The sequence below is a fragment of the Narcine bancroftii genome, chromosome 2 (genome assembly GCF_036971445.1).
Source record: "Narcine bancroftii isolate sNarBan1 chromosome 2, sNarBan1.hap1, whole genome shotgun sequence".
NCBI classification, from domain to species: Eukaryota; Metazoa; Chordata; class Chondrichthyes; order Torpediniformes; family Narcinidae; genus Narcine; species Narcine bancroftii.
The window spans coordinates 145444338-145456692 of record NC_091470.1 but is presented as its reverse complement, the minus strand read 5'-3'; the positions used below and the strand labels follow the sequence as shown (position 1 = coordinate 145456692).

The 12355-nt window shown below is 46.6% G+C and overlaps 1 protein-coding gene across 1 annotated transcript in view; it reads left to right on the top strand.

Annotated features, from left to right (window-relative positions):
- Positions 1 to 1403: 1403 nt before the first annotated feature.
- LOC138752960 (uncharacterized) overlaps positions 1404 to 12355 on the top strand; it is a 59582-nt gene continuing 48630 nt past the window's right edge. The window contains exons 1-4 of the mRNA XM_069915560.1: positions 1404 to 1536; positions 2195 to 2358; positions 6130 to 6189; positions 6634 to 6728. Coding sequence (XP_069771661.1) covers positions 1404 to 1536; positions 2195 to 2358; positions 6130 to 6189; positions 6634 to 6728 — 452 coding nt within the window. The remainder of the gene's footprint in view (positions 1537 to 2194; positions 2359 to 6129; positions 6190 to 6633; positions 6729 to 12355) is intronic.

Sequence of the window (12355 nt, the reverse complement as noted above, 5' to 3'; positions counted from 1 at the left end):
CTGCAGTGTTGGTGAGTTCAGTATTGAGGGAATGCTGCAGTGTTGGGGAGTTCATTACTGAGGGAATGCTGCAGAATTGGTGAGTGCAGTACTGAGGGACGTTGCAGTGTTGGTGGGTTCAGTACTGAGGGAGTGTTGCAGTGTTGGTGAGTTCAGTACTGGGGGAACACTTCAGTGTTGAATTGAGTTCAATACTGAGGGAACGCTGCAGAGTTGGGGAGTTCTGTACTGAGGGAAGGCTGCAGTGTGAGTGAGTTCAGTATTGAGGGATCGCTGCAGAGTTGGGGAGTTCAGTACAGAGGGAAGGCTGCAGTGTGGGTGACTTCAGTACTGAGGGAACGCTGGAGTGTTTGGGTGTTCAGTACTGAGGGATCACTGCAGTGTTGGGGAGTTCAGTACTGAGGGAATGCTGCAATGTTGGGGAATTCAGTATTGAGGGAAAGCTGCAGTGTTAGGGAATTCAGTTCTGAGGGAATCCTGCAGAGTTGGGGAGTTCAGTACTGAGGGATCGCTGCAGCACTGGGGATTTAGTGTGGGTGAGTTGAGTACTGAGGGAAGGCTGCATTGTTGGGGAATTCAGTACTGGGGGAACACTTCAGTGTTGAATTGAGTTCAATACTGAGGGAACGCTGCAGAGTTGGGGAGTTCTATACTGAGGGAAGGCTGCAGTGTGAGTGAGTTCAGTATTGAGGGATCGCTGCAGAGTTGGGGAGTTCAGTACAGAGGGAAGGCTGCAGTGTGGGTGACTTCAGTACTGAGGGAACGCTGGAGTGTTTGGGTGTTCAGTACTGAGGGATCACTGCAGTGTTGGGGAGTTCAGTACTGAGGGAACATTGCAGTGTTGGGGAGTTCATTACTGAGGGAACGCTGCAGTGTTGGTGAGTTCAGTACTGAGGGAATGCTGCAATGTTGGTGAGAGCAGGACTGAAGGATGCTGCAGTATCGGGGAGTTCAGTACTGAGGGAATGCTGCAATGTTGGGGAATTCAGTATTGAGGGAAAGCTGCAGTGTTAGGGAATTCAGTTCTGAGGGAATCCTGCAGAGTTCGGGAGTTCAGTACTGAGGGATCGCTGCAGCACTGGGGATTTAGTGTGGGTGAGTTGAGTACTGAGGGAAGGCTGCATTGTTGGGGAATTCAGTTCTGAGGAAACGCTGCAGTGTTGGGGAGTTCAGTACTGAGGGACGCTGCAGTGTTGGTGAGTTCAGTACTGAGGGAATGCTGCAATGTTGGTGAGAGCAGGACTGAGGGAACGCTGCAGTGTTGGGTGAATTCAGTACTGAGGGAAAGCTGTAGTGTTGTTTTTAAATTTAGAGTGACAGAACGATAATCTGCACCTTGAGCCCGTGCAGCCCAATGAACCTCCAACCCCACCCCATACGTTTTGAGGGGTGGATGGAAACCGATGCATTTACAGGCAAAACGTACAGACAACGTTCTGATCTGCAAGACTGATATCAAGAAGTTACTGTGGAGAATCGCCAGGATGTTTCCAGGACAAGAGGGATTCCGTTATAGGGTGCGAATTGACCCGCTGTGTCATTATTTCTGGAGTGTATGGCACTGAGGACCGATCTCACAGAGGTTCATCTCACCGCAAAGTGCCTGGATAAAGTGAATGCTCACAATCTTTTTTCCCACAATTGATGATTCTAGTGGAGCGCAGATTTAAGAAGGACTGACTGATTAACTCTTTAATTTAGAGGAAACTAGAAGCAGGAACAATTTCAACCTTCAACGGGCACAGAAACACACTGGAAAGCCCGGGAAGGGTTCGGGCTAAAATGCCGATATGGTCAGTACAGATGGGCTGAAGGGCCTGTTCGTTCTCTCTGAAGCCCATCAGCATCATGATATCGGTACCCAGTTACTGCTGCATTTCGGATCGTGCAGATATCCCCTGCCCCACCCCCTCCGCTGCACTTCCGGATCCTTATTAAAGGCACGACATCAATCCAAGTCTTCCATTGCACAGAATAAAGTTTAATCCCTCCCACGACCGCTGGCAAGTCCTAACTTGCCTCATGAGTTTGCAAGGACACGCAGGGACAAGACAAAGCATCGCCCTCCCTTTTGGAGGGTCACCAGTCAATACTGAGAGACTGTGGTCTTGTAGCGCAATCTATGCATCCGATGGGCGAAGACTGCCCACTCCGACTTCTCAGGGGCTATTTAATGCTGACAAGTAACGTTCAGGGCTGGGATTGCATCAGGACCCATTAAGATTGGCCTCTTTCTTCAGTTGTGAACACGTTCCGACTCAGCCCAGTGTTCACACACTGCGGGAGCGCAACGGAGCGGAGCAGAACATCTTGAAGTCGGGAGCAGTTGGAACGGGAGGTCGCAGCCGGGGAAACAAGGTAACTTTCTGTTCGGTCAAGTAGCAACAGTGTAACGTCTTCCTGGAATGCCATTCACCTGCAATTAAGCATACACTAAAAGGTTTAACATTTTATTGCAAAATTGGTTCTCATAGCATTTTCAAATGGCTTATTTAATTTAGCAAAAGTTAGCGATAATCTGCAGTCCTTTCTGGTCGGACTAGAAAAAATAGAGAGAAAATTGCATTCTCAGTCAAGTGCATTTTCCGTTTTTTGGAAAGGTTATCTGTATCTGGAGGGGAAGAAGCAAGATTGTAAAATGAATGAGGCGGATGCTCGCGTGGGAAGTCAGCCGGGGCTGTTTGGGCCGAATGGCCGTGCTGTCCCAGTGCCGTATTGCGAAATGCTTCTCCTTGGTTTGTCCGCACAGCCGCACTGGGAGAATTCGTGGATTCCGAACCCCTTGCACAGTGACCTTCTTCTGCAAAGTTCTGCGTCTTCCATCTCTCCACACCGCAGTTCAGAGCGACAGAAATGTTCCCTTTACCAAAGTTTCCCCCATATATTATCTGCGTGGTCAAATAAAACCCAGTTTGCCATTGAAAGCACCTTCTCTCTCGCTCGACAGCATCTGTGGACCTTAAAGGGGATGGTGTTGGAGCCAATGCAGCCCCAGTTCTCAGGTGAGGGGAATTTTACAACCACGCGTCCCTGCCCTCAATGCAGTGCAGAGAGGAGGCGACGCCTCGTCTCACATCAAGGGCGCAACATTATTGCCCCTTTTTAAAAAAAAAACCTGCCCTCCAGCGGCGATTGCCTTTTAATCAGAATAAAATGACGGCGAAGGCTCCTGCTCCCTCTCATGGCCCGCCCCTTTAAGGGAGGCTGTCTGACTCAGCGACTGCAGCGAAGCGAGCTGCTTCCAACGATGTGGGATGGGCGAAGTTGGCCGGACGCTGCGAGCCGGGTGCTGGTGCAGACGGGGTTGACCTCCCCAGTCCCAGTCCGGGACGGAGAGGGGCCGAAGCGTGAAGGCTGACAGTACCCCCCCCCCCCCCCCCCCCAGATCTGGACCCTGTGAGACTACCTGAGCCCCTCCGGCGTCGCCGTGACCTTCAGAGAGCCCGACCCGGCTGCTTGGGAGCCCGTCCCTGCGCGCTGCCTCCCAAAGGAGCAGAGATGCATCCCTTTAAAAAAAAATTGTCAGCTGTTTTGCGGAATGGATCGGTTCTTGCTCGCAGAGTGTTGCTCTCATGGCCAGATTGTCCAACCCTCCCGGCTTCCTAGTCTGGCTCTTCCCCCGTCCTCTCCCCCCCCCCCCCGTTTTCCTCCTTCGAGCGCCGTTTGAAGCACATTCAGACCCCAGCGTTGGCGCATCCCCAGGTTCCTCCTGCGGGGGACGCGGCTCCGGAGCTGCCGGGATCCCGGGCTGAGACTTGCGGAACTCGTAAAGAGCAAATGCAAGGAAGCCTCAACAACTCCTTAAAATTGTTCCTTTTGACAACAGTTTTCATTGAATCAACCAAAAAAAAAAATAGCGGCTATTTGCATCGAAAACTTGACCCATTGAAAGGTCCCGCAGGTCCAGCGGATTTGATTCCCTGTGTGTCCCTCTCGGCCTTCGCCTGCAGGACTGGAGTGAGCTGGGTCAGTGACAGCATGTGGCATGCAGGGAACGGGATCTTATCGCGTGTTGGATGCATTAGTTCATCGTTGCTTTAGCCCCACTGCTGATCTGCTCCCAGCACTTGCTGCTCGAGCTGGAGGGGATGCCCCTCGTTTAATTCCTCCTTGCATTTTCTGACATTACCTTTGTGCTCTGGTTTCAGAGGTCCCCGCGACCTGTTCCCTTCAGCAAGGCCCCTTGAAGAGAAACTGGGTCAAAAATTAAGATTTTTGGTTTCAATGTTATTTGTGCTTCGAGGAAACCCTCATCTTGCTGGAACTCCATTGCTGCAGTTGAGTGTTCACTGTTTTACTGGTTGGGCGGTAGTTCCTGATATGATGCAGTTGCCCTTGCAGCCTGCAGTCCACATGCAGTCACTGGTATTGAGAACCTTGCATTTGGAGGCATTCTGTCAACTTGAAGTTGATGCAGCAAAATGGGCTGATGATTTGGTCCCTGTCCCACCCTTTTACTCCTTGCACTGTTTTGCTGGTGATGGCTGTCACACAGCTGGCTGCCAACACCAATTGATCCCACTCTTGCTTCGCCTGAGTTGACTTGGGAATAAAAGAGATGAAGATGTCCTGTCCTTGTGTGAGTGGAGGAAGAGGAGATAGCTTTATTTTTGTGAAAAGAAGTGGATGGCCAGAGGCCATAAGACAAGGGCAGAAATTGGCTATTCTGCCTCACCGTTCACAGAATGTGAAAGAAGAGGATTGAACCTGTTGGGATTGCCGGACTGGGGTTGGTATTGATAAGCTGAATGACCTCTGCGGTCACAAATTCATTTCTAAACTTTCTTCTTTAATCTTTCTGGAAAATTTCAGTGGGAAGTGTAATCTGCCCGGATGGAGGTTTATTCAAATAAAGTTACTCAAATCCGTGCTTTCACTGTTGGCAGTGAGCATGAAGGAGTTCCAGTTAAAAACTCAAAATGCTGGAGAAGCTAAGCAGGGTCCTTTATGTAGCAAAGGTAAAGATACATCACCGACATTTCGAGGTTGGGCCCTTCATCAAGGTATGAGAGAATGCTGGCAAGTGTATGAACAAAAAGATTTGGGGGGGGGGGGGGAAGAGGTGACAAAGGCAGGAGATTCCCGCTCTGTTCTGGAGAGGGAGTCGTACTACTTTTGAGAATATCCCCTGCACGCTTCCTGAGCCCCACATCCTGACGGGTACTGAGTCAAGTCTCGCAGGAGGGAGGCAAAAATCAAATTGAACTGACCATCCCTCATGTGAAGGTGTAGAAGGATCACAATTTATTTTTAGGACCAATCTGATAGAGAGGGTGCTAAAACCCAGATGAATTTTTGAAAGACTCCCATTTTGTCCAATTTATCCCCCTCCTTTAAGGGTTTTTTTTAAAAAAAAGTGATATTTTTCATAGTTTGAAAGAAAATAATTGTTATTCTCAGAAGGTCACTTCTGCTGCAGGAAGATGATACTTCTGAGCTTTCAGTCTCGAAAGAGATATGACCTTGCAGAACAAATTTTTAACGAAGATACCATTTACATTATAATAGTTGGAAGTGGTTCTCGGTATCTCAATTTTTAACGAAGATACCATTTACATTTTTATTTGAAGTGGTTGTCGGTATCTCAATTTTTAAGGAAGATACCATTTACATTATAATGGTTGGAAGTGGTTCTCGGTATCTCAACCTGAACTCTCAAGCACATGAGGGAACGTATAAATGAGGGAAGCTTTTTAAGAATAATTTGGTGACTTTTTTAAGGCCAAATCAAAGAGCAAAGTTTCACCCCCTTGTTGGTCGACCCCATGCAATTATTTTTCGTTCAGGCCCCGAATCTTGCTTTGAAATTGATTTTAAAAATCAATTCAAGTATTCTGCTTTGTGCCTTAATTTGCATTAATGTACAAGTAAATCATTTAATGTGGCTAGCAAACCTGTGGTGCTCCCTGTGCATGGACGTTTTCATTAGCAAAAGTGGGTCATAGACATTTGCTGCAGTCACGAGTCACCCCTTTGGTCCACAGTTAGTTAACGTGCACTGATCCCTTCGTTCACCTCTAAGATTTGCTGATAAATTGCGACATGCAGCGAGAACAGTGGCTGGTGGGTGTATGCTGCATCAGACGGGAACATCAATGCTTCTAACCCTTTTTTTTGTTTTCTCCAAAGCTGTTTGTACTAAGGAGCCCGCAGTACCCGCCAGCCTCAGTCTGGGCCTCTCCTCTTCAGGTGAGGCTCATTTAAGTACCCAGAGCAGTGGATTGGAGATTGCAGTGAATGCTTCAAAAGCGATATCCTGAGGCAAGTGTGGGTTGAAGCGGTCAACCAATAAAATGGACCCGACCAGAAATGGGGACTGACCGTTTCTCTCCACGGACGCTGCCTGACCTGCTGAGTTTTTTCCAGCAGCTCACTGTTTGCTCAAGATTCCAGAATATGAGTTCTGAGGGAGTTTGGGTTAATTTTTTTTGAACTTGGGAAAATGTGGCAGCTGCAAAGTAAGGCCTTCCGGAGACCGACACTTGGCTGCAAGTGTTAACGTTCAGTGAATGCACTGTGTCCATGTAAATTTCCGATTTTGATTTCCACCACAAGCCCTGCATCTGATTGTAAATGATGTGTCAATGTATGAAATTCTGGCAAAATGGCTGAATTGTTCCAATTTTTGTGCAGCTTTTTGTGTGGAGGCAGAAATACGTCTGTGGCTTGGTTGAGGTGCTGCAAGAGTTCTCAGCGAGGATGTACTGCAGTCCAGAGCAGGATGAAAGGTTGGAGGCGGAGGGTGGGGGGGGAGGGAGAGGGGAGGAGGGCAGAACTGCATGGAGCATCACTGCATACTGCATTGACAGTTCGTCTTGGTGAATGCAGCAAAGTCAGAGGTGAGACGGAGGTGGAGCGAGGGATGGGATGTGGCAAGCGACTGCTGTACGATCTTGTGCACAGCTTGCACTCCTTGATGAGGGGAAACCGTGGAGCCACACAGAGAAGGAAAGGCAGATTAATGACGGACGTTTTTAAAACTTGCATGCACCATTTCCATGATGTAAATTGGCTGCAGTTTTGCAGATGCTGTGAAAGGAAATGTGCTGCCTGCTGTAAAGGATGTTGACTGTCGAGTATTTGATTGAATAAGCTCACTCTAGAAGTCGCCTATCCCATTTTAAAACACATTTAAATATAAAACATAAAAATAAAGGATGTAGTAGAATCCTCAAAGGGGCTGCAAATGTTTTAAATGATTATTGAATAGGAGGATTTGTGCCAGTTTAAATATTGGTGGGGGGGGGGGGTGAGGTGGGGGCCGTGGTTTCCAGCTTTGTCCCTGGTCGATAGTTCCCAGCTGTGGGCATTACAAATGGTGATCCTGGTGTTGGAATTGCCCTATACAACATGACCTGAAGCAAAAAAGTTTATCCCTGATGGGTTTCATGATTCAGTGGTCAGACCTTGGTCAAAGTGAAGTCATTTTTCATCATGATAGACAACAGGGCCAGTTGAACCACCATGACGACCTTGGCGTTCTGCTTTCTGACCTGCTGCAGAAGTTCACGCAACCTCAGCTCTAACTTCAACTTCTGATGGCTCCTTGTTCAGGCCCGTTATCGCAGGGCACACTGTCTGACTGTGGGAAGGTCCGTTGGGTTGAGGGAATGAAGGGCAGAGATTGATGAGCTGAAATGTTATTCAGAGGGTAGGAATCTCTCGAGCCGGAGGATCTCAGGACCCAGTGATCATTGGATCTTGTTTTGGTGACCTGGCCTCTTGTCAGATACACTGACAGAAGGAGAGGTATTTATTATGAATTTGCTTCAATGAAGTGTGAGGTTATCCACTTTGTTGGGGGGGGGGGGGGGTGGTGGTGGGAAGAAATAAAATCAACATAATGCTTTTAAGGAGATAGAGTGGGGAATCTGGGTGTCCTCCCATCTGAAGCACAGAAGGGATTGTTCAGTTACAGCAAGTAATTAAGGAAAATAGAATGTTCTTTATTGGAAATTGGACTGAAAAAAGGAGGGAATTCTTACGATGGGAGGAGAGCATTGGTTGTACAGCATGGAACTTTCAGCTCAACTTGTCCGTCCTGACCAATTTGGCATTGTGGACTAGCCTGCATTCTCAGTCTTTCCAATCTATGCATCTGTCCCAATATTTGTTCAAATGTCTTAGTTTTACCCGCTTCTCCCACTTCCTCTGGCAGCTTGATTTGGATGCAAACCACCCTCTGAGGATGAGTTCCGGCCTCTCCCTTTCAGAAGGGAAGTAATTCTATTCTCTCCTCCTCAGAAGATTCACCGGATGAATTCCTGGGGTTAAGTGGTTGTCTGGTGATGAAAGGGTTAAACCATTGGAGTTTGGCACAATGAGAGGTGATCTTCTTGAAATATTAGATTCTGAGAGGCTCCCAGAAGAAAACGGGAAGGTTATTTCCCTTCTAGGCCAAGCTAAAAGTAGATTCGGAATAAGGTGGAAATTAATGATTTTCCTTGAGGTTATTTCTCTTTGGAGTTCCCCACCAGCCTTGAGCTCCAATATTTAATATTGGATAATATTAATATTAAATATTGAAAATATTTACGACTGCATCAGGCAGCTATATAAACTACCCCTGGAATTGAGTTTTAGAGAATAGACAGAGAGGGCTGAGGCAAAGATTGATGGATGGGAAGGATCGTCATTTGAGCTTGGCTCCTGTATTGTGGAAATGAGTAGCTCTGAGAAGAGAGGTTGACTTTTGTCCCACCCCAAAGGTTATGCTTTCCGCAGGAAGCGCGCCCCTGAGCTGTGGCTCAGTGGGAAATGCTCTTGCCCCTGATTGGTCCCACTCCAGGCTGCTACTTCCAGCGCAGAGCTTAGGCAGCCGAGCACAACCAGAAGTGCTGACTTTCAGATATTAATCCAAGGTGGATGATAAAAAATAACCGCAGCTCTTTATCAATCAGCAAGATTTATTCCTGCGCAATATCATTCACCACAGACTTTATTATTTAAAAAGAAAAGTGAGCAGTTCAGGCCATTCAGCCCCTCTGTCCCAGTTCAACAACCTGGATCGGTTTTCCGGCATGAATGACAATGAGTTGATTGTCAGGCACAATGCACATGTGAACTGAAATTCTTCCTGCAGCAGAGTGGGTACTCGTCAAGGAAAAAAAAAACTATTGTCAGAAAGTAATTAAATTAAAAGAATCAATGAATACATAAGATAGATAATGTTCACATTAATCCTCATGCAAAAGAAAAGGTGATTGGCAATGGTGTGGACAGTGGATTTTGCTCTCCCTGATTATTCCCATGCCGCCTTATTCCTCCAACATCTGTTTGTTTCCAGTGGCTGTAACATTGGTTCTATGTAAGGTTGGAGTCGATGAACCTTGAGAACAATAGGGGGTACCTTGTCCCACAGCACCAGTCCTAGTTCTTGGTGCAGTCCATCCAGTTCTTGGCTTTGCTTTAGTCCGTCCCTTCCAAGTTTTGGAAATTTGCTCTTTAAAGCCATGACTATGGTTGGTGTGTTTCTGAGATTACATTACTGTACTTGTGAAAACTTTCCCAAAGCATGGAAAATTTAATTCCATTTGCAATGAGTTGATTGTCAGGCAAATTCCATTTACAGAGGGCAGCATTTGTCTGGTAGAACCTTCCCATCCACTTGTCTTGAAGGTTCTTGGCTGAAGCATTTACAAGAGCAGTGTCCCAGAGACCTTCCAAGTCCACTGAAAAGGATTGCACTCTTAGATGGGGATGTACCTCATGGGACTGTGCAGTGATCTCGCAGGACTGCATTGCAGTGCCAGCCTAGCTTTTTTTGGGACTACTTCCGAGTCCCTGATTTGCATCCTTGACCTATGACTTGGAGGCTGGCATTTTCCACACTGGGTTCCCGTTTTTAAAAAAAAATCAGTCCTCAACAATCTGGATTTTCGACAAAAGCCTTGGCTTTATTTTTCCTCAACCATATCATTTTTCAGAACACATTTAGCGCTCTGTATGTGGTTTTGCATGCTAATCTGAAATAATTAGGTTACAAATCACTGCTATTTTAAAAGCAAATGAGGAAAAGGTGATTTTTTTTTAAAGCAGGCACATTGGAAGTATATTTTGTCCCATTGTGCTTGGTTCACCTGCCAGCATCTTCAAATGTGTTCTCTGTCTCAACCATGGGAAATGTGGAGTCCTCGTTTGCTCTTCCAACCTCTCTTGTTTGTCATGTTGAGTACCTGGGTTAGATTTCTTCCTGATCATGTCTGCTTGAAGGAAAATGGTGTCAGTTTATTGGCCGAGCAGAATTCGGCTGCTTCAGTCACCGAGCTAATGGCTTTGAGTCCACTTTCCTGTTGAATTACTCCAGAGCAAAAACTCAGTGATTTTTGGTTTCGAACCTTCTCGATCGTAATCTTCATTTCTGCCAGGTCAGACCGTTCATCTAACTTGGCACCTGCTTTCCCACTTTTGTGTTACGAGCAAACCCGGTTATGAAGTCCTCACTATAAATTGTGAATGGTTAGTCTCAAAACAACCCCACTTTTGGATTGAGTCTCACAACAACACCATTTTGAGGTAAATGGCATGTCACTCTCCACTGCCAAGGAATTGTAATTAAGAAATGGGGTATTGGTGAACCCACATTCAGAATACTGAGCCCTGGTTTGGTCCCCTTGACTTAAATAGGATGTTGTAATGTTAGATACAGTCCAAGGGAGATTCAACCGATTAATGATTCCTGGGATGAGGGTGGGTTATCGAGAGAGGTTTATTGCGTATCGGGAATTTATAAGAGTCAGAGATCATCTAATTGAGACATCATATCTTGCAGGGGTTGACATTGTCAGTGCTAAATGTTGAAATGTTTTCACTCTTGAGGAAGCTTTGAGTGAGGTGGTTCAACAACAAGATAAAGGGATCGTTGTTTCAAACAGAAATGACTGGGAATGTTCATTTTCACTCTCAGAAGGTCTTGCAATGCAGGGTGGAGACCAGGCCAATTGGACAGAGTTTCAGGTGAATTTTGAAAAGATTGGGGAATTGATGGCTTTGGGCAGCTGACGAGATTAGGATCACATTGAATGGAGGGGCCTGGCACGCACACTGGTGCAAAAGGAACAGTGCGCAAGACTCCACTTTAGCAGGGTAGCAACAAGATGAGCTTCTGAGTTGTACTGCACCAGTTTTGATAAGCAAATTTTAAAGTGCTCAATATTGCAATATTTTCAAATTGGAAATCGTCATCAGTACAGACCAGTCTGACCCCAGAGATAAGACCAGGATAAAACGCAAGCTTACTGATTAATGTGTTCATTTGTGGGCAGAATTAGCAAAATCAGCATTTGTGAGCTTTTGCTGGCCTTGGTACTTTCACAAGGATATTTTGTTCCGATTTACAGATCTTTCTTTTGCCTATCTGCAAATGGTTACAAAGATGTAACCAAAGGGAGGTTCCAGGTTTGTCGAGGATCTGAGGGAAGATGAATCATGTGGGATTTACAGAGAAAGTGAGTGAAATCAATGGGCAAAGTCGACCCACAAAATTGCTGGAGGAACTCGGCAGGTCCCTCAAGTGTCCATTAGAGGCAAAGATGGATGACCAGCCTTTCTGGCCTGAGCTGCCAAATTTCTCCAACCTTTTTGTGCATTTACCACAGCCACCACCTCTGCAGACTTTCTTCTTTCACTCACAATCAATGTGAGGGCAAAGACGCAAAGAGTGAAAGGGGAAATAAAGCACTTCTCAAACCTGGAGACCTTCCAAGATGAACTGCTCACACGCTTACTGTCCAGTGGTGCAGTTGTTCGTTCTGACGACTCACTGTGGCAGAGAAACCAGCACTGCGGTTGCGAGAATCCTGCCTTCATTCAGTCTTGGAACATGGATATCTCTTTCATTCACTGTTTGTCTCTCATTGGCCCGGAACGGAAGTGGTCGTTCAGAGTCCATGATGAAAATAGAGACTGGGCAAGGACAGGTTTCTTGCTGTCAATGCAGGGTCCGATCTGAAATGTCAACCGCTTTTTTTTTTTGTCCCACCGATGCTGCTCGACCCAACCACTCTCCAACCAGATGGCATTAACATTAACTTTTCTGGTTTCTTCAAACCTGCTCTTGTCCTTCCCTTTCCAGTTCTCCTCCCTCCCTTCCCTCTCTCTTCACCCAGCCACCCCTCCTACTTTGATGAAGGGCTCAGGCCCGAAACGTCACTAATGTATTTTGACCTTTGCGATATAAGGTCACTGTTTGACCTACTGAGCTTCTCCAGCATTTTGTGTTTTTATTTCAACCACGGTGTCTACAGATTTTTGTGTTTTACTTCCCCCAGCAGGTTGTTTGTCGCTTCAGATTTGAGCATCGACAGCCTCCTGTGTCAATATCCTTCTTGACGTTCTTTACCTAGAGAGTTGTGGG